Source organism: Aythya fuligula, chromosome 3 (genome assembly GCF_009819795.1).
Source record: "Aythya fuligula isolate bAytFul2 chromosome 3, bAytFul2.pri, whole genome shotgun sequence".
Taxonomy (NCBI): Eukaryota; Metazoa; Chordata; class Aves; order Anseriformes; family Anatidae; genus Aythya; species Aythya fuligula.
The window spans coordinates 46,901,391-46,924,893 of NC_045561.1; the positions used below are offsets into that span (position 1 = coordinate 46,901,391).

Sequence of the window (23,503 nt, forward strand, 5' to 3'; positions counted from 1 at the left end):
ACACCCACACCTAGGGAACAGGGAACGGGGCAGCGCAGGAGCTGTGCCTCTCGCACAGGCTGTCCTTGTCATGTGCGCACGCGGAGGCAGGAGAGCACTCGGAGGAAGCTTTATGCTTCTAACAAAAAGAGTGTATTTTGAGTCCTACTAATTACAGAGAAATACTTGAAAGTGCAACTTGGATATATTTTAAGAGCTTCCAGAAACCAGAATAAACACAAAATGAGCCCGAAGTCTGTACTTTTTAAAACCTCGGGCTTTTTAGACAAAGTTCGTATCTCCTGATTTGTTTTGAGCTGACCTGATAATTTTAAATGGTTGTCCTTGAGAACTGTAAAACTTGCTTTATTTTTTTCTAGGCTTATTCCACAGAAATGCTTACAAAGCAATAAAGCCAATCATAAAGCTACGATTATGTCAATTTCGTGTTGTGAGTATGCAGGGAGAAACTAGCTGAGAAGGAATTCTAGGGGATTACTGTAACCATAGTTATACTGTTTATACTTACATATACTATAGTAATAACAGAAATGTGACAGCAACTGTTCAGCTACAGAAAATATCCAGCACCCTTTAAAATACATGTATATATTATATTTACCTAGATTAATAGGGACTTTAGGAACTGACATATTATGTACACTCTGTCTTCTGTCTGATTTATTCAAGTTCTGTCTGATCATGGTTTTTTTTTTTTCCCATCAAAACTGTGGTCATGCCTGATGTTCACTGACAGGAACCCAAGGTCCAGAGCAAGGTAAACACCTGGAAGCTTAGACCATGAGCGTGTAAGGGACATTAATTAATTTTCTGACAGTGGTTTATAATGGACCACATAAATTTTCCCACTATAATTGGTATATACATTCAACAGTTTTATTGTATGTCGGTGCACATTATTCGGCACAGCTGCTAGAGAGACATTGCTGAACTGGTGTTTCTCTTCCATGACAAACACCTATTAAGCAGTCAGCATAAACTCTTCTTGTTACAGCCTCTGACATCACCCTCAGGGCAAGCGGACACAGAACAGCAATTGCTGAATTGCGTATGAAAATTATAGTTTTATTGTCTATACAACTGAAGGTTTAACTCTGATTCCTGCTCGAGTCAGCTCTGTTATAAAGAAGCAATTCTTTCACGGAACAAACAAGCACAGTACACCATTGTAATCAAAGGAACAGGCACTATTTATGTATTGGAAAGACTTGTTCACAATAGTGCTAACACTCTAATGCCCCAGAAGCCACTATTTTAGCAGCTGTAGAGAAAAAAAGCATGACTAACAAGATGCCACACAGAGTCAGACACAGTTTTTTTAGAACACAAATGGAATCATCCCATTTGATACAGATCAGTTTAATATGCACGACTGGTAAGTAGGGATCATGTATTTAATGTTTATATAAGCAGTTTCTCCACCGCAGCGTTCAAAGGCTTCCAGTGTCTCTTGAATCAGATCTCCGATATTTTCACGCTTCTGCTGGCTGTAGTCTATCCCATCGCCTGAATTAACTGATTAATAAAACAAAAAGAAAAATAATTATATTAAATTTGATGTTACGCTTTGAAATAATGACATAGAAGATTGGAATTGCTCCTCAGTCACCGTCCCTCTATTAGAAATTTTGCTCTGTGACACAAAACAGCTGAATTTGAAAACAGGATGTTTTTGTTTTTTCTGTAAGGCTCTGTCAGGCTCCCCATTCATATGCCTTCAAAAGCTGCTCATGTATGCGTTGCTTTAGTATCTAAGTAAAAATCCAAAGAAAACACATGCTATTATAAGATATGGATAGACTCTCTGTTACACAGTTAATCTCTTAATACCATTACTACTTTATTTCATAACATTGCTTATTTAGGACAAAATTCTACTGCCAGATGCATAAATGCTTATCTACAAAATGTGACTTAAGCTAGACTTGCTATGCTTTGAAATCTTCAATAGGTATTGCTTTGGGATTGTTCCATGTTAGACATCATATTCACAGGCTTATGTCATTTCTGGTTGAGGGGATGTCATTTGGCCTAAAAGAGATGTTTGGAGTATAACATGGCACTCATTCAATTTCTGCTCCCTGAAAAATGTGTAAAATTAAGCCAGTGTCAAAAGGACAAATTATTGCTGCCCCTACACGCTGTAACATTTGCTCCTGCTTTCTCTAACATAGATTAGCAAGGGTGGCACACACTCACACACACAGAGCGTAATCATTCAAAACAAATCACAGTGTAAATAACTGTGAGAACACAAAATACACAAGTAGGAAATAAATCCACCTGCAACGATGCCAAGACATTTAAAAGAGGAAAATATGTTCAATTTTGTTTAAAAACAGTATACTGAAAACTGCCTTAATATGGATATATTTTAAGACATATCAAAAATAATTTGGTAAGAGCATATTGTATGCTGACCAGGTGCAGTGCATTGGCCAGGCGGAGCGGCTGTCGCACCGCCGTGGGGAGTCCACATGCAGTCAGTCAATGGTCTTGCTCCAGGCTGTGGTGGCAACGTGCCCATGTCACACATTTAACATCTCAGATAACGCTGCTTACTTATTACAGCCTCAGCCAGCCGGCTAAGGACATGTTTGTCATGACAACGCAACCAACTTTTTGTGTAGTGCCTGCCTTTCACATCAGAAATGCGGTGCCCACAAGGGGTGAGGGCAGGTTTTGCTCCCAGTGCTGCCTCCACAACACAAGTCCTGTGGGGTATAAACATAGAGCTGCACTCCACCCTTACGTCCTTTCCTTGATCTAAGCCCAAAGATCTGAATTTTAAGCCTGTGACCCTTTACCACTAAACCTGAAAAACCATGCTGATGAAGGAAAAGACAAACACTGAGGTAAAAATTGCCTTTTTCCTGAATATCCATGTTATATATTTGATTGCATTCCAAGTCGATTATGTATGTATCTTATTTTTTTTTTTTGAATGTTTACACAAACGCAGATGTGACATAAAAGAACTGGGCTTCAGAGTAGAAAGACATTAAATACTTTGTGATGATTACTCCTAAAGACACAGACAGTTTCCTATAAATTAACTATTTATTTCATGTGTGTGAGAAGCCAGGGTTGTGATATCAACATTGACTACAATGAATTGATTGTAATGTTAGAAATAATAGATTCTGAGAGTGCATAGAAAACAAGAGCTCTTAAATAAAATAGCTTATGGCTTTGGATTAGCTTATACAAAATATATTATGCAAAAAGTAAAGCACATTAAAATTGAGTGCAATTTAGACTAGACATGGTTTGCTCTTGCAGAAAACACCTGAGATCAACTTTGCCTCCTCACCTGTGTTGCATGTGTACTGCCAACACTCCCCAAAACACCTGGAGGTGTTTCTGATTTCACCAGTTTGAGCAAAGGAAACTCTGAACTTTGACCCAAGTCTTGGCAAATACGTAAAGGAATTACTGACTTTCCAACCATTTGTCTATTATCTGTAATTTTAAGCCTACACACATGCTCTGTTAATGAGCTTACACAGCGTTCATCATTCTTTCAAAGAAGAAGTAAAAAAATCTACTCTCTGGAAGTAATGGTGATACAATGCATAATGGAGAACTAAGCAAGTTTGGAGGCCAACAAGATGCGGTGATAATGCTGGTAGCAAAGGCATCTTCCAGAATCCCGTGTTGTAGTCTTTTTTATTAGAGCATAGTCTGTACAATAAATTATACCTTAGAAGCTTGATTAAAAGATGCCCACAAGAATGAGGCAATGGTAAAGGAAATAGTCTGCAAGGGAAGACAATGTGTGATGTACAGACCTTCATTAACATCTTTTTCCTACAGACCATCTGTGCTACATGAAGGTTTGTATCCTCAAGACAGCCATAATTCACATTAAGGTCATGACACAAGTTACAACCAACAATACCAGAAAGGCTGTGTCAGCACTGAGGTCACCTGGTAAGTACCAAAATAGCTATCCCATGCAGTTAGAGGAATTAAAAAATCTTTCAGACAAAAAGATAATGATTAACCCAACAGGACAACATCCACTGAACGGATGAGTCAGAATGATCTGCTCAATGCACCTAAGGGTAAATATCTAGTCATAATAATGATGATTAGTTGGAAAAAATAGCTACTGAAGTGTAGCGATCTCGGCATGCCCTTCTCTGATTTGACTTCAATTCCAAGTTAGTTTGCATGAGGAGCCAACTTTGTCAGCCACAAAAATGTTGCATATGTAAAGTGTGAACGTGGATCTGATTCAAGCTCTTTATGAAGTTGTCCTTTGTGAGGGAGAATAAATCAACATGAAAATGCGAGAAAGCACATTTGTCATATCTTGGTCTCAAAGTGAAATGTCTGGCAAATTCATCATGCATCAAGAACTCTTTTCAGAGCAAATGTTGTTATTGCATTTAGAAGAAACTCACTGAAGCAGTGCTTGCAGATCTAGAGGATTACAATCAAGAAAATATCTTGTTTTCCCTTTCTGGATCAAAACGTTATTTCCCAGTCTCCTAAAGCCTGCACCAAGGGCTCCATGGCCCTGGAAAGCGAGGTGGAAGGCTCTGCACCTGTCAAGACCTGCGCTGGCTGATGAAACCAGCCAGCACACCAAGGCGAGCAGTGGCACTCCCTGCTCTGCCATAAGCACTCATGATGCCAGCCGCTGTAGCTGAGGAAACCCTGCTCAGACCTGCAGGGACTGAACTCAGCATTTGGCAGGGAACGGAGGAGGATTTGAGTTGTGCTATAAAACGTGGTTTGCATTTGAGTCTAGACATGCTTCTATTTGTGATTCAGGACATTAAAGAAAATCTAGTGTTATATGTATTGCATTTCATTTTTAAAAATTTACTATGGTAATACTACAAATTTAAAATTGTATTGCATTAAAGAAGGATAGGCAAGTTTTTCTCAAAGCATTAAGAGCTTCACAGGGCAGTTTTTAAGTCCTAGGGTGGACAAGAAAAGTAAATCAACTGTTAAAGCTCAGGCAGACCTATTCCTACCTCTAGACATTTGTTAGCACCTGAAAGTGGCCTAGACATTCTTTCAGATTATTAGATTTCACTTTGAGGCAGGCCAGATCTCAAATGGGGTTTCTCCCAGATAAGTCAAAGTACCTTTCTGTAAGTCACAGATTGTGCTCCTGATGGTGGCTCTGTTTCATGGAAAGCACAGATTCAAGCTGGAGTTTTCATTTATATACACCTATTGTATAGACATATTGAATACACCTATTGGTGTAGGAACGTTGTAGATCTTGGGATATTGGAATTTCCCCGGATGCTAAATATCTGAGGAATGCTTAGTGTTGGAGCACAGAAACATACTTAAAAGAGATTTCTGAAGACACTGGGAAGAAAGCCCCATGTCCCCAGGTTAAACTTTTTTTTTTTTTTTTTTTTTTTGGTAATCAAATTGTAATTCAAAGGCCATTCCTTTATTCTGTAAAAAGTTATAAACGCATATATAACCACATAGAGATTTATTTTTTTCTTGGAGCAAGAGGGTTTATCTAACAACAAGAGGCAGAAATTTTTAAACTACTATTAGTTAACAAACAATAGAGAGATGGATATGTTTGGTTGGCTGCTGTTTTGTTGTTGTTTCTTTCTTTCTTTCCTTCTTTCTTTCTTGGATATAAATCCCTAAACCTACTTGGAAAGATAGGCATCATCTCTCCCTGTTTGAATATTGAGAAACAGACATACTGAAAGGTAAAGTGATTTGCTCCAAGTCATGGAAAATATTAGACACAAATCATGCATTTGCACTTTTTGTTATAGACGATGAATGTACTACTAATGGTGAAATTTAACTATGGCAAAAACCACTTTTGAACTGCTACCTCAGTTCATCGTAGTCAAACTAACAGGCCATTTCATCAATTAAAATGATTACATTAATCCAACATGCTAACCACTAACTGCATAAGACTTTTTATTCAAAAAACAACAATGAAGGTATTGCAGTGTGCAGATGTATTACTCAGTATGGAATCATATTTCTACAAAAAAGCCTATCATAGAACAACATACAGATAAGCAGTACAAACTAACATTAAAATATTTTGTGCCAAATTTCAGGACTTTATCCCTTCCAGGAGTTGGCATCAAAACATAAATGAAAGCTCACTGACATAATATACTGATTGGCATGCATGTGTGTCAGGGTTCACATCTCATAACTTCGCTGCTCAGGTAGAGTTCAGAGCTTAATAAATTTCTCAAAGTCCTCTTGTTAGGATTAGTTTCATTGCCATAAAAGATGTTGGCTTCCTGACCGGAGCGGAAAGTGAAAGCCCCTGATGAGTCAGTGCAGCAGGAGGCAGGACTCCTTTGCACCACTCCTGCCACTCTGACTCATAGTTCTGCTTTGAAATTGCCAGCTCCAGGAAGGATGGGGTAGCTTGGTCTCCTTGCTCATTTAATTGCAAGTCTGTGAAAAGTTACAGGATGCTGAGAAATGGAGGGTCACTGGCTAAGAAACAGAGAGTTCATTTTACTCAAGTAAAGGACGAGGCACACGGAGATTACGACTTTGAGTCATTACCAACACAGACATAAAATTCTGTCTTCCATTCCTGAAGGCTCACAGCAACATGGACACCAATTTTAGATGTTTCTTAGGACGTGTCTAGATTATGTGCACACAGAAGCACAAACTGGCCTCACACAGGCTCCAAATCTCAAAAACTGGAAAGAAGAGACAATAGAGTAATTTAGGTTGGAATAAACCTTGGAATCATCTGGTCCAAATGCCCTGCTCAGAGTCAGCACCATTTTCAAAGTTAGATCAGGTTGCTCAGGGTCAAATACCTGAAGTTGCTCAGTGCACAGTAATCCCAGAACCAGAAATGGTGCAGAGGTCCTTGAGCTGGCAGGGCTCTTCACCAGCCATTTAATATGTGATGAAGGGAAGTGTTCTTTAAATATTAAAACATATTTGGTGAAGATGGATTTTCTGAAGTTGCTTCACGGGGAGAATTGTTGTCTGTTTTGATACAAAGCAAAACCAAGCTTTTGGCATAGAAACAGACACTATCCTGCTTATATAACATTGTTTTTGGAAGCTTAATCATATACAGAAGAAAGAAGCACAGATTTGAATGAAAAACTAATAAAAATTTGTTAACACTCTTGATACTATGAAAATATCATTTGAAAAAGCAACAACAACACAACAAAAACATGTATCTTTCAAAACACATTAAAACATTAAAGCTGGAAGTAATAATAAACTTTAAGGAGGGCAAACCTTTGAATATGCACAAACGTTTTTTTTTTTTTTTTTTTTTTTTTTGACATTATCAGCATTTAGAGTTCTTTGTCTCTTGCTTTACTCGGCTCCTCATTCTATTTTTCATCACTAGTGCTGAATGTTTATCACTTCTCAGTGCTACAATACTGAAAGATTGCAGAAGAAAATTTCAATCCAAGGAGAAATCATGAACGCTTGGAATTAAGAATACTAATATAGAGAACTTTCTGCTCATCATAAGTTTTAGAAAACAAAACCAAAAAACAACCAACAAAACACTTTATACATTTGATATAAATTTGCTGGGTATTGTCTGTCTAAATAAGATGCTTACAAGATTTTTAAAATTCTCATTAGAGGCATTGCATTTTAACATAAAATATAGATTCTTTCTACTGTTATCTTCCGTATGCAGCTAGCTTTTAGCTTATTTCATAAATTAGCATTTATTTTAGAATGCAAGTGTTATTACTGTAAATACTATTCAGAAAGTCAACAATTCAGTAAGTGGAGGAAGCACTCAGATTGGAAAGGAAACATTTGACTGACTTACAATATTTTACTAATGATGCAAGCCTACTGTAGATAGCTGTAACTACTTGTAAATTGCTGCAGTAAAAAAAAACAAAAAACAAAAAAACAAAAAACAAACACACACACACACAAAAAAAAAACACCATCAAAACCAATAAAAAAAGAATCCACCGAAAAACAACAACTGAAAATGAGCCAAGACAGCAGCTGTTATCACAGTTTTCCATTTCCAGGAAATGTTAGCAACATTAGATGTAATCCATTCTAAATCCAGATTTTTATTTTTTTTTTAAGTTGAACTACAAAATGTAGAAATCACAGATGATATTAGCAAATACTTTTGACGAATGAGAAAAAAAAGAAGAAAAGATTATTGTACATTTTTCCTCACTAAGCATTTAAACTTCTCCAATTAATTTTGACTTTGAAGTTTGCCTATGTTTGTGCTAGTGATCAATATCAAACAAAGTAGTGTTAAATAATCTTAGATAAACAGCATGCACAACGGGGGAACTGAAACTGGAGTCTGAGATCTCTGTGGCCTTGGTACACTGTTTACCGTTGCAAAATTAGGCCACAAATCATGCTTAAAGTGCAACCAGAGTTGCACCACTTATGTGAATCTGATGTTCTTCCAATCATTTTGGACATATGTAAACTAGTACAAAGTAAATATTTTTTTAATGGAAAACACGTTTGGAGAGCAAAATTTGCATAGCTTTCCTGCTCTGATGTGAAATACATTTGCTTGCCACTCTAGCTCCTCATCCAACTATGGCACAATTAATACAAAAGAAATTAAAACTATGGAAACTAAGTGTGTTTATGTGTGTGTTTGTGTGTAATAAACATATATATATATATTAATTAAAAGTGACAAAGCTGAAAGTCCCCAAATCCTTTCATTTTAAAATGTATTGGCTATAACAGCCAATTTTTATCGAGTTCATTCATACTTAAAATCATGGTGCTTGACAACCTGTCCTCCTTCCCCTCTTCTTCCCCTCTTGGAATATTTTTATGTAGCCAAAATTATTTTGAGGGAAAGTATTCTTATTTTTTCTTTACAACAAAAAGCTCAGTAGTAATTTGTTACTCTGTGCTAATAAATCAATATTTTTGAATATCTGTAACATATTAATGGAATTTGCTGTATCTAAACATGCTACTCAAAACTGATATCATTTCAGGACCTCAATTGGTATAGCTGGCCCGTCAAAAATTTAGTTGTCAACTAAATGACCTCGATGACAGCTTTTGTAACCTTGTAATTGAATGGTGAGCCCTTTATTGCCACTGGAAAGCAACCATATAAAAATGGGTCACTATATTAAAAATTTCCCATCAGAATTATGGGAGCAAGTTGCTAGATATGCCTGAAGTTGCCAGTTTTGTAGTTTTCCTCTTCTCTAGTTAAGTGAAATAAGCAAGAACCCAAAGTCTATTGAGGATGTCTAAGCAGTGATTTGAGAAGGGACAAGGAGATGTAAGCTATGAATGACTGTGTAGATGTGTGAAGATTTCTTTCATTGCTGTGGGACAAAGGCAGAATTTATTCAGTTTAAAGGACAGATAGCTCTGCAACGGGAAAGTAGTGATCTGTCCTGAAACCAGACAGAGAAAGTAATATCACATTAACAGTAATCTGGTGACTGTTTCTTTCTGTGGTTTTCCAATTGGATCAATGCATATGACAAATAAAAAATAATGACCATCCCAAGACATGAATTTGCATATTTTAATGAACAACAGAAGGACATAAAATAAATTCTTATGAAAAACTAGTTGACAGCTATTTCTTTTTCATTAAGAAAAGCTTACATTTGAATTTATAAAGCTTTTCAAACAAACAGAAAAAAAAGTAATTTTTTGATACAACTACTTTTTTTTTTTTTTTTTTTTTTTTTTTTATTCCTTGCCTATAAGAATGCAAAGAACGCAAGGTAGATAAAAGAGAAGGAAGATCCTGTCCCCTAGATGTGGTGTTTCTGCAGGTTCACAGCTTTTGACCCGTGAAAGCTGAAGCTTTTAGAAAGCAATACTGGAACTGCATATACATCATATACAGACTGATTTTTAATTCTCTCAAAAAATTGTCTTATGTTTTTCAAAATTTTCAATGCATTAACTGTGAAGAAAGATAAGTGAAGAGGGAGAACTATTTCATTAATGACTCTAACTGGAAAGCACTTGCCCTTCTTTACTTTACACGTGTAACCTTTTGTTGCCTGACCTGTAATTTAAAAGGGTGCCAGGTATGAAGAAAGCAAGAGGTCCAGCAGCATCCAGCACAATGAGCTGAATGCCTGAGATCTTCTTACATCATGGACAGATTTATAAGAAAAGCCATAATGCTTGGAGACATGAAGTGACATGCAAAAACAGCAAGTATCTAAAATCATAGGCAACTTACTCCTGTTGTACAGCAGTTCAGTCTTGTAAAGTGATGCTTAAGGAGACTGTATCCTGATATGCCAAGACACTTCTGTATCCTGGGGCACACAGTTAGGTGAGGACACACTACCACTATCATGGGCCTACAGCTGAACAGAAAGAAAACAGCAAACAGCTGTTCCAAACAATCTTTGCATCTTGTTGTGTCTTTTTGAATTATAAAATAGTAATCTGAAGAAGAGCAACTTGAGGAATGTGGGGTATGAAAGCTCTCCTGTATAGCTTGCTGCATTCTTCCCATCTTGTTCTGAGAAAAGCTTCTTTAGAAAATGTTATTTTAAATATTGGCACTTAGATATCTGCCTTCAAAGAACTCTTCAGCACTTTTTACTGATGTTAAATGACATCATTATCATTTGTTAATTTCTCTGGATCATATATTCCTCTAAACACGTGTTCTGAGATAAATCAATGACAGGAAGGTTGTTTGCTGGCATGCTGTGAAACTACATAACCTGTCTTGATAATTGCTAAAAGGCAACTATCACAGGTACAACTACTTATTGTCCAGCTTGCTATCAAAACGGCAGGGACTTGAATAGTGAAGCATGCTGATACTGTGAGTTCCCGAACTGCCTGACATTTTCATTCATCCAAGAACCACTTTGCTCAATTTCAAGAAAGTGAAGGAGCTGAACTGCAACAGCAGTTAACAGGAAAAAATGCCATTGATAACATCAATGGGTTTCTAGGAAGACAGAAGTTACTTACACATGTTTTATCCAGTAACCTGTCCCACTAGTAAGACCACCTACTAAGATTTGAGACAGATGCACTCTTGTAATAGACAGAAAGAAGTTTTTTTTTGCCCTTATGCAAATTCTATAAGATTACTCCCTTTACTATCAGTATGGAATCTACTTACTACACCATTTATGTAGTAGGTAGCAGAGTTTCCAGATTGTGTTTTTTAAAATGTAATCCTATTTTTTCCACAATGTAATTGCAGTGTAAAGTTATTAAAATACAAGCATTTTTATGATGCCTAAATAAAATTGTTCATAATAAAGAAAAAACTGCAAATAGCAGGTGTGTATAAAAACAATAAGATGGGAAATAGCTAGTGTTATTTTTTGAGATAAAATTATTATTCATATATATGACAATATTTTAAGAGGATTTTTAAAATATATAAGTATATGCATTTCTTTTACTAAGTTTTATTATTCTTGTTCATTATTTTAAGAAAATTGTGTTATTCCAATAAAACTTGTTAATGCAGAACCTTTTCCCCTTTCCATACAGTGTTTTTCTGAAAAAATAAAATGCAATTGTAAATCCTACCTACAGGAGAAAGAATTAAGACTGTTTTTCTGATTTACAGTGTCCATGATAAAAATTTACTGCTGACATGTATGAGTATATGAAAAAAAATATAATCTTCTATTTCTTACATTGCTTACACGTAAATAATTACAATTATCCATAAGCACATAATCTCTTAAGCCTATACTTGATTTACCACATTTACTGAAATAGACCTTGAAACTTGTCTATTCTGGGACTAGGCATGGAAGTAAAAATGGCTTTTCTGCGTGCAAACAGGATACATGACATGCTCAGCAAGGAAAGTTCCACCTCTCTTCACACTAGTAATACCTTTCCCATATCCGTATGGGTGCCTTTGTGTACAAAACATCCAGCTGCTAACAATGAAGCACTTCTAGCTCAGTTTGTGACACATTTTATAATACATTCACTTCACTACAGAAGCAGTGAATCTGACCGACAATAAGGATTGATAAAAAAATCTTTGGTGCTCAGCTGAATTAGTATTTTGCTCTCTAAACTGCTGCAAAAATCTAACATCTATAAGCTGATGGAGGTGTACTAGTCACAGTAAGTTCATCTCCCTTGCATTGGTTATTTGAGGGTTTACCCTGACATCTTGCTGTGCCAGAGCCTTACAGCCACAGATCACATATTTTGTAATTTGTTAATATCCAGCTAATCCTGACATAACAAGTAAAATACGACCACTTACATTCTCCAATATGTAGGTAAAGCATGCTACATTTTGCAATTGCAATCTTATTATTATTTTTTTTTTAACGCATCATTCACTCATCTGACAGCCCTTCTATCCCTGGTCCCAGACAAGCCTACATCTGTTCAGATTCAAAAGGAAAACAGCTCAGATACACACAAACACATGTCAGGACAGGGAGGAAGAGACAAACGAAGAAGTCAGTGATACGGCTGAATGCTCTTGGTCAACTCAGGCTAGCCTAGAGGATTCTAACAGCCAAGAAAACAGGTAAATAGCACTGCAGAGCACAATATGCTCTTATTGAGTATTTGCCAGCTTGCATTCTCATGTATTCCGATGAAGAACAAAAGCAAAAAGCTGTCAAGAAAAATCTTCCCTGGTTACTGAAATATGCTGTCTTGCACATGGATAATCTGAGAGTAGCACTCACATTATAACTAGCTTTAATGAAATGGCCATTGCTATGAAAGAAAGTCATGAGGTTTTTTGTTTTGTTTTAAGTAAATTTGGGACATGTTGAAAAGATAGCCTGGAATACAGCTTGACTAAGTGAGAGATACTTCATGAATAATATTATCTCACAGTTTTCCTGGAATGCTTATTGCTTTGTGGATAGGGTCATCCTTCAGAGGAAATAGAGAAGTAACATCTCACAAAATTCCTTTATCACCTTTCTCCAGCAGGTCACAGATGGCTGTTCCACATCCTACACTGCCTAATGCTAATGGTTGCAGTGAGTATAAAGGTCTGTGATGCAACTCTGCAGCTGCAGTGCTGAATTGGTACCCATGGAAGCTCTGGCTCAGGAATAACAGAAAATGCTGCTTCAGAAAAGTATTACCGAGCGTTTCTGGATAACAGCATCTAATGCAGAATGGTGACTTTTGAAGGAAAATATGGAATGTTATTTTAAGGGAAAGGAATAACCTATACTAGTCTATAAATTAATGTCAGCAACATTCTTGAGGAGTCATGAAGAAATTTCATCACTGAATGGTGATATCTGGAATGTGCTTCCTGAATTATTTGTCCTAGCACAGACAAAGTTTATCGGGAACTTGACTGATAAGTAAAATAGACAATTCGTGCCCCAAGGACAAGAATGTGAACATGGGAGGAGTACAAGACAAAGAAAAACAAAGGCTGAAAAAGGAGGAAAGGAAGCCAAGAACATTCATTTGGCTAATTAATTTTCTTAAGCATGCTCCAGAAAGGTTCCAATTTATATGAATAAGTACATTATGGATTAGCATAGTTATTCCATAGTGTAAGCTATTCCACAGTGCAATTTCATGTATATACTGATGATTACCAATCAGTATGTTATATCCAAGCCTGTTGATTTTCAACTGTAATTTAGTAGCAAGACAAGGTGAAAAGTTATATAGGCTTATCTGCACTTCTGTAGCAGGGATCCAATATCTTTGCTTTACAGTTCTGAGCAAGAATCTCACCTACTTATATGTATATTTGGGAAATGATTAGAAGTGAAGGCCAATCTTATTAATATAAGAATAGGGATCCTACAGAATGTGTGCTATCAACATAAGTATTCTCTGTTTTAAGATGGAGGAGGTGGACCAAAGCTGTTGATTAGTATATGAGAAGAGTGGTACCAGTAACCTGCAAGTGCTTAAGTACCTCTCTTTTTCTATTGTCTTCCTTACTTTTAATTACATGGATCAAAAATAGAATCATCCAGACATCTCTTGCTGGTTTGGTAATATCCTCATTATAGAGAAGCATAAGCTTTCCTCTCTGCTTAATATCAAAAAAGGCTGAAGAGTCAATAAGTCATTTTAGGCTTATTTGTTATCAGATCTAGCGCCTCAGCCATCTGCCTCAACAGCTCCCCAAACTGCTGATAGTTGTCTAGCAGTGAGACTATAACTACTGCGTCCAAATCCTCAGGAGTTGTTCAGAAAGGAAAGCTGGTATCAGTCTATTCACATACCTTCACCATTGTAATATATCCATATCTAGCAGCTCAGATGGGCATAAACAGGAATTATGATTCTAGCTCTGTAGGGGAAGTGGTACTATAAGATAAGAACTCGGTTTTACAGGATAGGAACAATAATAGCACTCATAATTTTCAGCTAACTGACTTGATTTCACATACCCATTGAAGACAACTGTGAGAACAGCCAGGCAGAATTAGAAACATAGTGAGGGAGACAACATCATGGTATAAATTTCTTATAAACAGAATTGAAATTTCAGACCAAATCAAGTCTTTTGCAACACTTAGAATCTGTCACGTGAGCTCTGCAGGAGAATCCATAGGCTTGCACTAGACTTATCTGCATGAGGCAGGTGCTACATTCCCAAAAGAGTTCCCAAGTGAGTAAAAGGCTGAGCGTGGAGTCTCCCAGAGGCAGCCAGTGGGAAATGGCAAGTAGAACCAACTGTCTAAAATCGTGCTTTTCCCTCAAGACGCAGGATTTTGCATCCATCCTGGAGCTACAGCTCAGAACTTTTCCTTAAGATATCTATCTTCTTGATAGATATCCATTGCTTTTCCTTTTGGGTGACACTGACTACTTTCTTTAAAAGCAAGTTGTGTAGTGATACCTGTTTTCCACAAATGTGTGTTTGTTCAGAGTTACGCCCTTTTAGAATAATAATATAAGTTTTCTACATGTTCTACCAGCTGAAAGGTAGTATCAGCTAAGGCCCGTTCTGTTGCCTTGTATGTGCTGTGTGTATAAAACTGGTACATTAGCAAAAACCCAAGCACGTTTACTGCAATCCTTGCCTCACTGTCAATCTTTACACTTGCAATATGTAACAACTGAGTTGTGCCAATCTTTCTCTCACTATGGGCACGCTGTTGGATCTCTCCCCTCTACCCAGATGCTTACTTTGTTAGAAATTCTACCACTTCTCCAGTCTGACTGAAACAAGACAATAGGTTAGAATATTACAGGAGTTGAGGAGGGCAAAGAGTTACAGCAAAGATATATTGTGGCCCCATAACCCTTGTATTCTTAGGAAGGCAGGTAAAGAAAAATGGGTGAGGGCAGTAATGGCTGCCTTAATTTTTATTTTATGAACATGTAGTGGTGAAGGACCCCTCCAGGAAGCTGGAAACACATACTGCATTGTTCACCTCCCGTGGTTTCAAATCTGAACCTTTCACAATCCAGGAGATTTCACCTAATTATCAAACTAGTTACTCAGAGAGAGTCTCTTTTGACCTTTACGCATATGAGTTAGCAATAAAGAAGCTGTAAGACAGACCTTTTGTTAGATCATGAACTCGTGCCAACGTTTTCGAACAGAGACTCCCAAAGTTTAGCACCTGAATCCAATTTTAGGCAGCTACCTGAGCAGGCTGATCCTGAGCCCTTACCAGTTCCCATATGAAGGCTGCAGTGAAACAGAACATCTGTACATGAGGCTAGTTACTTAAATACAGATTTACATGAATACAGCTACAGTGCCAAGTTTTAAGTGTTTTGACTTGAACTAACTTCCTAACAGATGGTTATTCTGCATCTATCTTCATTTATTTATGGCTGTTTATGTTTGCACAGAAGTAATAACTGATCTAAAAGTGATACAAGCTTATTCCTTTTCTTTTTATAAATTTATATTGCAATAACACTTAAAGATATGATTATAATGTGCAATCTAAAGAAATTACATAAGTATGTTCTCTCTGTATCATACTCATAGAAGAGTATATATTTAATATATTTAAGAAATATTTAAGAAAAAAATGCTACAACTATAATGCAAAGTGAACAAAGATAAATTAGCATCATCTAATTTGTAACATTGCTCAAGCTTAAGCTATATATTAAAAACAACAAAAAGAAAAACAAGAACAACAACAACAAAACAGACAAAAACAATCTTTAAAAAAAACTCTGAAAAAAAAAATAAAGAGAAAATACATAAGTATATATATCAGAAGCTTCAGAAAATGAATTCAACAAAATTCATCTAACATTTCTCAGTAACATAAATCCAATGTGATATAAAATGGTGTCACGAGTAGATATGTGTCCGATTCAGGAAACCATCATGTAAGTGTATGAGTGATTACAAAATCAGGAGTAAAGTGTGCTTATTTATATCAAAACATTTCATAACTAAAGAAGAAGCAAGCAACCCAGGCATCTAAAAAGTATTAAGAAATAAAGGGCCTGATACTGCTTTCAGCTCTATTCATACCTCACCATGTAAATCGATGAGTTTCAGAACTATAAATGAGCAAGTTAGCATCTGTCTGTTCACCACACTGATCAATTAGCTTATTGCAATACGAAAAGTACTAACCACATTTTTATCTCTCAGTTTTTTTTCACAGTACCCAAAGTGCAAGAAAATCACAGCCATTCATTATTCTTCTAACTGCAAAAGGCATATGTGACCATCAGACTTTGGCAATGAATACCATGAGAAAGAAAACTTTTCAGCTTTGAAACTGAAAAGTTATATGTAAGTTATAATATCCAAGGAAAACAAACTTTGCAGTGTTCATTTCCTTACGTTATCGCAACATGCATTTTTAATGCATGGCTTTAACTACAACCACCTGAAGAAGATTCAGAAGATCTTTACCATTGCCACCACTTAGTATACACCTATATGTGCACTGAAACACCACTTCATTTGCACTGAGAGATCAGACCTAGAAGGAAAGACAAGGAAATGTCCCACTGAATAAATTTCCCACTGAACAATAATGATTGTTTGTTTCCGTAAGCCAAATAATTTTTTCAGGAAAGATTAACTCAAAAAATTATTGATGTAGAACAATTTTCATCGCATCAGCTGCAGAATTCCACTGGGGAAAACAGAAAGGAGAAACCCTCAGGCCACATTTTGTATGACCTAATTCTTTCAAGGGTACGTTTCTGCAAATTTTTAGGAAGTGACAATGCAAATGAACTATAGTTCCCACTGTGATATTTTCATGGAATCTCTGCATGACCTCCAAACAGCATACTTTGCACCAAGACAAGTACATAGCTGTGTTGTATAGTTTAATTACTTTGGGATGTAAGTGAGCAGAAAAACAATGATCACACATTCAGCAGAAGCTACACTTCTATAAATTTCTGGTATTCTAGTAGTGAGATTCTCAATTTCCAGTCTATACACTGCTACCAGTTAATGATTAGTCTACTACTGTTTTGGTGAAATTGCACTCCAGTCAAGGGAAATGAAGTAAAAAAAAAAAAGAGGAATAAAACAAACAAAAATTGTTTAATTAGTTTAATTAGAGCATCAGCCGGACTCAGCTGTGATGAGGTCATCTTTCTATTAAATTCAATGCACTGAATTCACTAAGAGCAAGATCAAACTCTATGATTTTATTTTCATGGGTGAAGTTTAATAGAAATGTGGATTAACTTTTTCATCACATTGTTAAATTGTTTTATATTAACATAAACCAGAATACAAACATTCTTCTCTCTGAGAGTATTTCTAGTCCATTTACTTTCAGTAGGTGTAGTGCCATGCACTTTATTTTGAGGGAAACTATGTTTCTGTAAGAAAGAAAAATAGTCACTCTTTTGACTTTATCAGCATTTCATTCTAATAGCTTTCAATGTCAGACAACAGTTTCTTACTTACAAGATTTTAAATCATGCTGGCTTGTTTCTAAATGAGTAATTGCAGTTCATATGAGTGTGCAACTTACGTTTTTAATTTAACAACTGAAGAGCACATTTTAGCTATAGTTGATAAAAACATGATAATTAAGAATGATGCTTTAAGAATGTCACAGGATTTTATCTCAAATATATGTGCATAACCTGATATTAAGCTCTGTATTTCTCCTGTAGAACATTTAACTATCATTATATTTCATGTTTGACTCCCCTCACTACCCCTTCTCACTCCCTCTACCCTCAGTTATTAATGGGCATTCACAACAGCTTTACTAGCTATATATATTGCAATGTTTCTGGGTTCCTGACAAATGAGCTCACACTTGGTACAAAAAGCATTGATAAAACCTGAGTGCCCATAAACATATATTCCACTGAAATATTACGTATGAAGCTTTTCATCCCTACACCTATTATTTAATAAAGAAAGGTCAAAAATAATGTAGAAAAGGCAGAATAGCATTTTAAATGAAAAAGGTCAGATGCAGATAATACACATTTTTCACTTTAAATTGTACACAAAGTTTATTTGCAGACCTGTGAAGTGGATGGGAAACTTGAGTGTTTACTCAGCTGGAACTTTAGGTATTTCATATATAAGGCATATGTTCCTGTAAACAGTCTAAATTGACTACTATAAGCATAGTGGGATGTTGTATGCACATCTCTAATGTTCCATAAAACAGATCAAAAATGTAATCTGGGCATCAATTGTTTAATGCTTCACAGTGACTATTCACCAGTAGGTACATTGATAAAATTTTGTATTTAATTTTCTAAGAGAACCATAACCTCTTATTCTTTAATCAGTCCATGAATACAAGGAAATATATAGGGAATACATATACTGTCTCTATATTTTTTTCCTTTTAATTCTGGATTTCCTCAAAAATTATTTTCATAATCATCCTTAATGTACACTTCTATAGTCAGGAATATTTTCATTGAAGAAAAACTGTTAAAGTCCACGATCTCGGCTGTCAATAGTTCCATCATGCCATTTCTTCATCTCTAATGTGTGTAACATTCTCAGCTTTCATGTTTCCCAGTGTCTCACAGAAATCAGCTCTTAGGACAGAGCAGTTGTGCAAATTCAGATTTCATCAAGATAGAAAATGATACAAGTGAGAAGAGAATATTCTGTTGAATTTTGCTAAAGCTATCACTTTACTCTACCCAGCCTATCACTTTACTCTGACATATTCTCATGCTAACCAGACCATCAAAGAAAACCATTTGTATTACTTGGCATTGTAGAGTGACTGAATAGCTTAAAATTTTGTAAAAGGCCTTTTTCCACCTGAGTGACTAGAAGGCTGTATCCAAGCCTTCTGTATAATGATTAGGCCCTGGCTTGCTCATTGAAAACTGTTGGAATGAATTACTGAAATTCATATTACTTTGATACAAGTACAACAAACTTTGATTATTGGTATCCTTTAAAATTGGTAAGCCAAAGGTGTGGTGTCCATCCTAAATGTCAAAATCCTTTAAGAAATGTTTTACCCACATCTTTCAGAGTATATTTCTCCATGAGGAGACTGTCATCCTCAGTTGCTCTCTTTTGCATTAATCATGATCTATCAATCTGAAAAACAAAGCTCATGGGAGCAGAATATAGGGTAATTCAATAAACAGAACAAAAGATTTCAGATTCCCTGTCAGAGGATATTAGATTGACCACAGCTCTCTGAGCTTTCTGAACAAAGCTGAAAATTCACTTCAAATTAGTATCCTCATAGCCACTATACAAAGCAGCTATGAAGAAGAAAATAGGACATGGATCAGGGTGGAAAAAGTGAGAGGTTAAGTGTAAATTAGATTGCTGAGTTATTGTGATTCTAATTAGTTTTTGGAAACTACTCAAATCCTATGATAGGTAACATTAAAATATTTATATGAGAAGGTGAGAAATACTTTGCTCTGCAGAAGTATTTAATGCTGGGAAATGTTTTAACAGAAAACAATATCGCATTTTTAAAAAATTTTACATTTAAATAATTATGTTAAGTAATAAATGTTTTGTGGCTGTTATTATAATCACAATTGATTGTTTAGTTGCAATAGTTTCTAGAAAGGAAAATGGTTTAAAAGTTAAGAAAATGTACTATTTAAAATGTGTGTGTATAGTACCTTGCATTTGTAATAAGATATGGATCATAACTGTGTAATTGACTGGCATTCAATTAAAAAGCTTGAAATTAGAGATGGCTGTGTATTGAACTGTTGCATTTTAGTGCACTTCTGCTGGCAATTCAACAGATCACTCTTGAACTGTATCATCAAGGGTGTAGAATTGTAAGTTGAAGAGCAGAATCTCTAATCAACATGCTTATCTGTCCTTCAGAGCTGTTATCTTGGGCAATGCACATTTTGTCTCCATCTTTTGAACTAAGCAGAGCATTAGAAAATATTAGAACAAAATTAGAAAAAAAAAGGAAAAAACACTTTTTTTTTTTTTTCAGAAAGTTGAATTACAACCAGCATAAGATAACTTATTTGGACTGATAAGCATTTAATATGAGCTGAAGATGTGGTCAATTCTATTTCTGTTAATTAAAAGAAAGGAAGAGGTTTTTTTTTTTTTTTTTTTTTTTTTTTTTTTTTTCCAAAGATTAATTAATTCATTATTTTCTGAAACAAAAACAAAAATCATGTTACCATCTTAAAAGCATCTAGCAAAGCATATTTGGAATATTTGGGTCCCTTAAAAATAATTTATGATGTGGCATTAAAAGTTCAATAGATGTTTATTGACCTAGCAGGAAATATATGTTATTTGAATCTTAAAATTGCTTGCACATAGTGTGCAGTTTGGTTTCAGGAAGAAGAATAAGAGTTATGATTTTTAAGATTGCGGGGAAAACAAACAAACAAAAAATCAACTTCTTAAGCCTCTAGGTCTTGACCTGAACAAGTGTTGTGGGAAAGAGCCCACTATTCGATATTATGAGCCTTCAGTGCTGGGGATCATTCTGTGGAGCCGTTTCATTAGACCTGATTCACCACAGCCCATGTGAACAAGGAAATGGAAAGGCTGTAGTCTTCAGGGATGTCTATAAATAATAAAAAGATGAATCCACTTTTGTTCAGGAAACTGAAGTAAATGACTAAGGAAGAGATGTTTCCTAGTCCTGTATCTAAGGTCAAATTCACTTCATGAATATATGTATGTCTCCTATTCTAATTAATGTAGGTGCCAATAGGTCTGCAAACAGTATCTAAGATAAGGCAGCTACTATTCTGAGCAACAATAACAAGAGCATAATGTAATGCTAAATATCTGGTAAATTGACCTCAGTGGCATTTATAAATTTGGATCTAAATACAAAATGCAGCTTTTTGAATGTTAAATCACCATTAGTGATTTAGATACTCCACCTATATGTTATCATCATCCTTTTGCATAATTTTAACAGAATTTACTAGTTATACTATATCTTACCGATTACAATACAAAAATAACCTGTGGTTTATTTTTCAGAGAAATATGTGTTTTCTTAGCAAAGAAGAATGACTGTTCCAAATTATTCTACTGTTCAGAAAATGTTATCAACTATGGCATGTACTTTAAATGTTCCTGAAGGATTGGATGATATTTTTTAATATGCTTCCCATCATCGATTTATATTGAACAATTAAACTTGTTAAACACTTTGTCTCTCTGTGAGTGAGGAAATGAAAAGCACCCTGTCATCATGCTTGTTAGATGTAATTGAATTTAGCACGTGTGCTAGAAATGAAAACTTTCTTTTTCTAAATTTGTAGATCATAAGTTACATTAACTAGAGCCTAACTGCCACATAACATTTGGATTTTGTACCACTACATCTTAATAACTTCTACTTCCAATTTCACAATTATAGCATATCCTCCAACATTTGAATATATTATTGTAATGAATGCTCATTTAAACATATTACTTCATATCTTCCATATTTCTGAATCTCAAGATTGATTAGAATATCTATTTGAACAAATAGAAAGTTTTGTTGGCCCCAAACAACCAACCAAATAAAAACATAGAAAAGATGAAAAAACATAAACCCATGTATAAGACAGTGAACAGCTGCCTACCTCACTTCTAAAACAGGCTCCAATAAAGCCCCAAATCTCTCTGTGATGCTTTCTGATAAATACATTGACTATCATTCTAATGCTTCACTTACAAATAGGACAATATTTGTAATGTAATCTTCCTTTAGAGGAGAACATCTCTTCCAGATGTGTAGTTAATAGTTAGTATACTCTAATACTTATGTCAATGTTTTCTTACTTTACGGCTTGCTAGTTACAGCAATTTAGGATTTTTTTTCCATTTATATGGCTACTAGCATGTACATAAGCTGTTCAGTGAGCTACATGACATTGGAAATATAGTTCACCATGTGCTTTCAAATCACAAACTTGTAATCAACATTTAATATAACAAAAGTGTGCCTGGATATAGGGCATGGAGTCAGTCATTTAGGATTTTTGGAGGCTTTAATATTTAGAATCTAATTAGCTGGGCTGTAAATCTTGATCATCGCACTTATTAACTCTTACAGTCTGTGGTAATATTAATAACAGGATTCTTCCAATTCTGTAATGCTTCTGTTGGCAATCACATAAAAATAAACAAGGTTCTCAACAAACAAACAAACTCCTCCAAACAAGAAGTCAAATAAGGTACAGGATCTTCTCTAAAATCAGTCATCCCAAGAAAAGAATAATCTTTAAGCATTCTTCTCTTTCCACACAAGCTCTGGAGGTTAATAAAGCACATAATATTGAGTCAGTAGCAAGATTGCTCAACTAACCCTGAAGTTTTCCGAAAGACACAAGATAAAGATCATCTAAGCTTATTCTGCAACCACAGTCACCCACATGATAGAATCAGTGGCCTGTACAAAAGCTAAATCAGCTTCTGGATGAAGGAAGATCACGTTTCAACAATATTTTCAGGTAACATTTAGACCTAAATTGGTACAAAGACAAAGAGGAGAAATACAGGGACCATGGCAAGCTGACACACTAACCAGCTTTGCACCTTGCAGCAGATGAGAGTTAGAAGTCAAAGCAGAAATGAAATGTTTTTCTGATCTCATTCTTGTCCATTTGTTCACTACAAAAAAAATCACCATTTAATTTTCCTTTATTAATTGTTATTGAGCAGCTGTATTCAGATACTCTGGAACTATACTAAAAGTGCATAAGGTGTGAAAACTGCAAAATCCTTGTAGAAAGGTGAGGTTTCATGATTCTTTTATGTTTATCCTTTTTCTGTGGTAAATGGTTTTATTTTTTTAAGAACTGAAATCACATACAAAACAAGAAATTTAAATAATAAAGGCAAACAAACAGTTCCTCCTTCCCCTCAAATAACAGTAAAATGAATGAGTATAAAGAAGACTGGAAGGAAACGGTGTGTAACAGGTCTGAAAGTTTTCAGAGAGAGAATATTATATACATTTAAGAGAAAACAAACAAAGAAACACAGATTTCATTTAAACACAACTGATTTAAATGTCAGCTAATTGAGATTATTATATAATGACATTTCTTGAAATCTCTTCTTTAGCTGTTTGCAGTGCCCTTCTGTCACTATCGACTTCACTCTCACTTTGTTTCTTGCAGGAAACCAGTAAACCCAGGTTTATGCATTTAG

The 23,503-nt window shown here is 35.4% G+C and overlaps 1 protein-coding gene across 1 annotated transcript in view; it reads right to left on the reverse strand.

Moving 5' to 3' along the window:
- Positions 1-1,169: 1,169 nt before the first annotated feature.
- PACRG (parkin coregulated) overlaps positions 1,170-23,503 on the reverse strand; it is a 215,093-nt gene continuing 192,759 nt past the window's right edge. Inside the window, exon 6 of the mRNA XM_032185431.1 lies at positions 1,170-1,515. Within this exon, the coding sequence (XP_032041322.1) occupies positions 1,355-1,515 (161 nt within the window). The 3' untranslated portion in view covers positions 1,170-1,354. The remainder of the gene's footprint in view (positions 1,516-23,503) is intronic.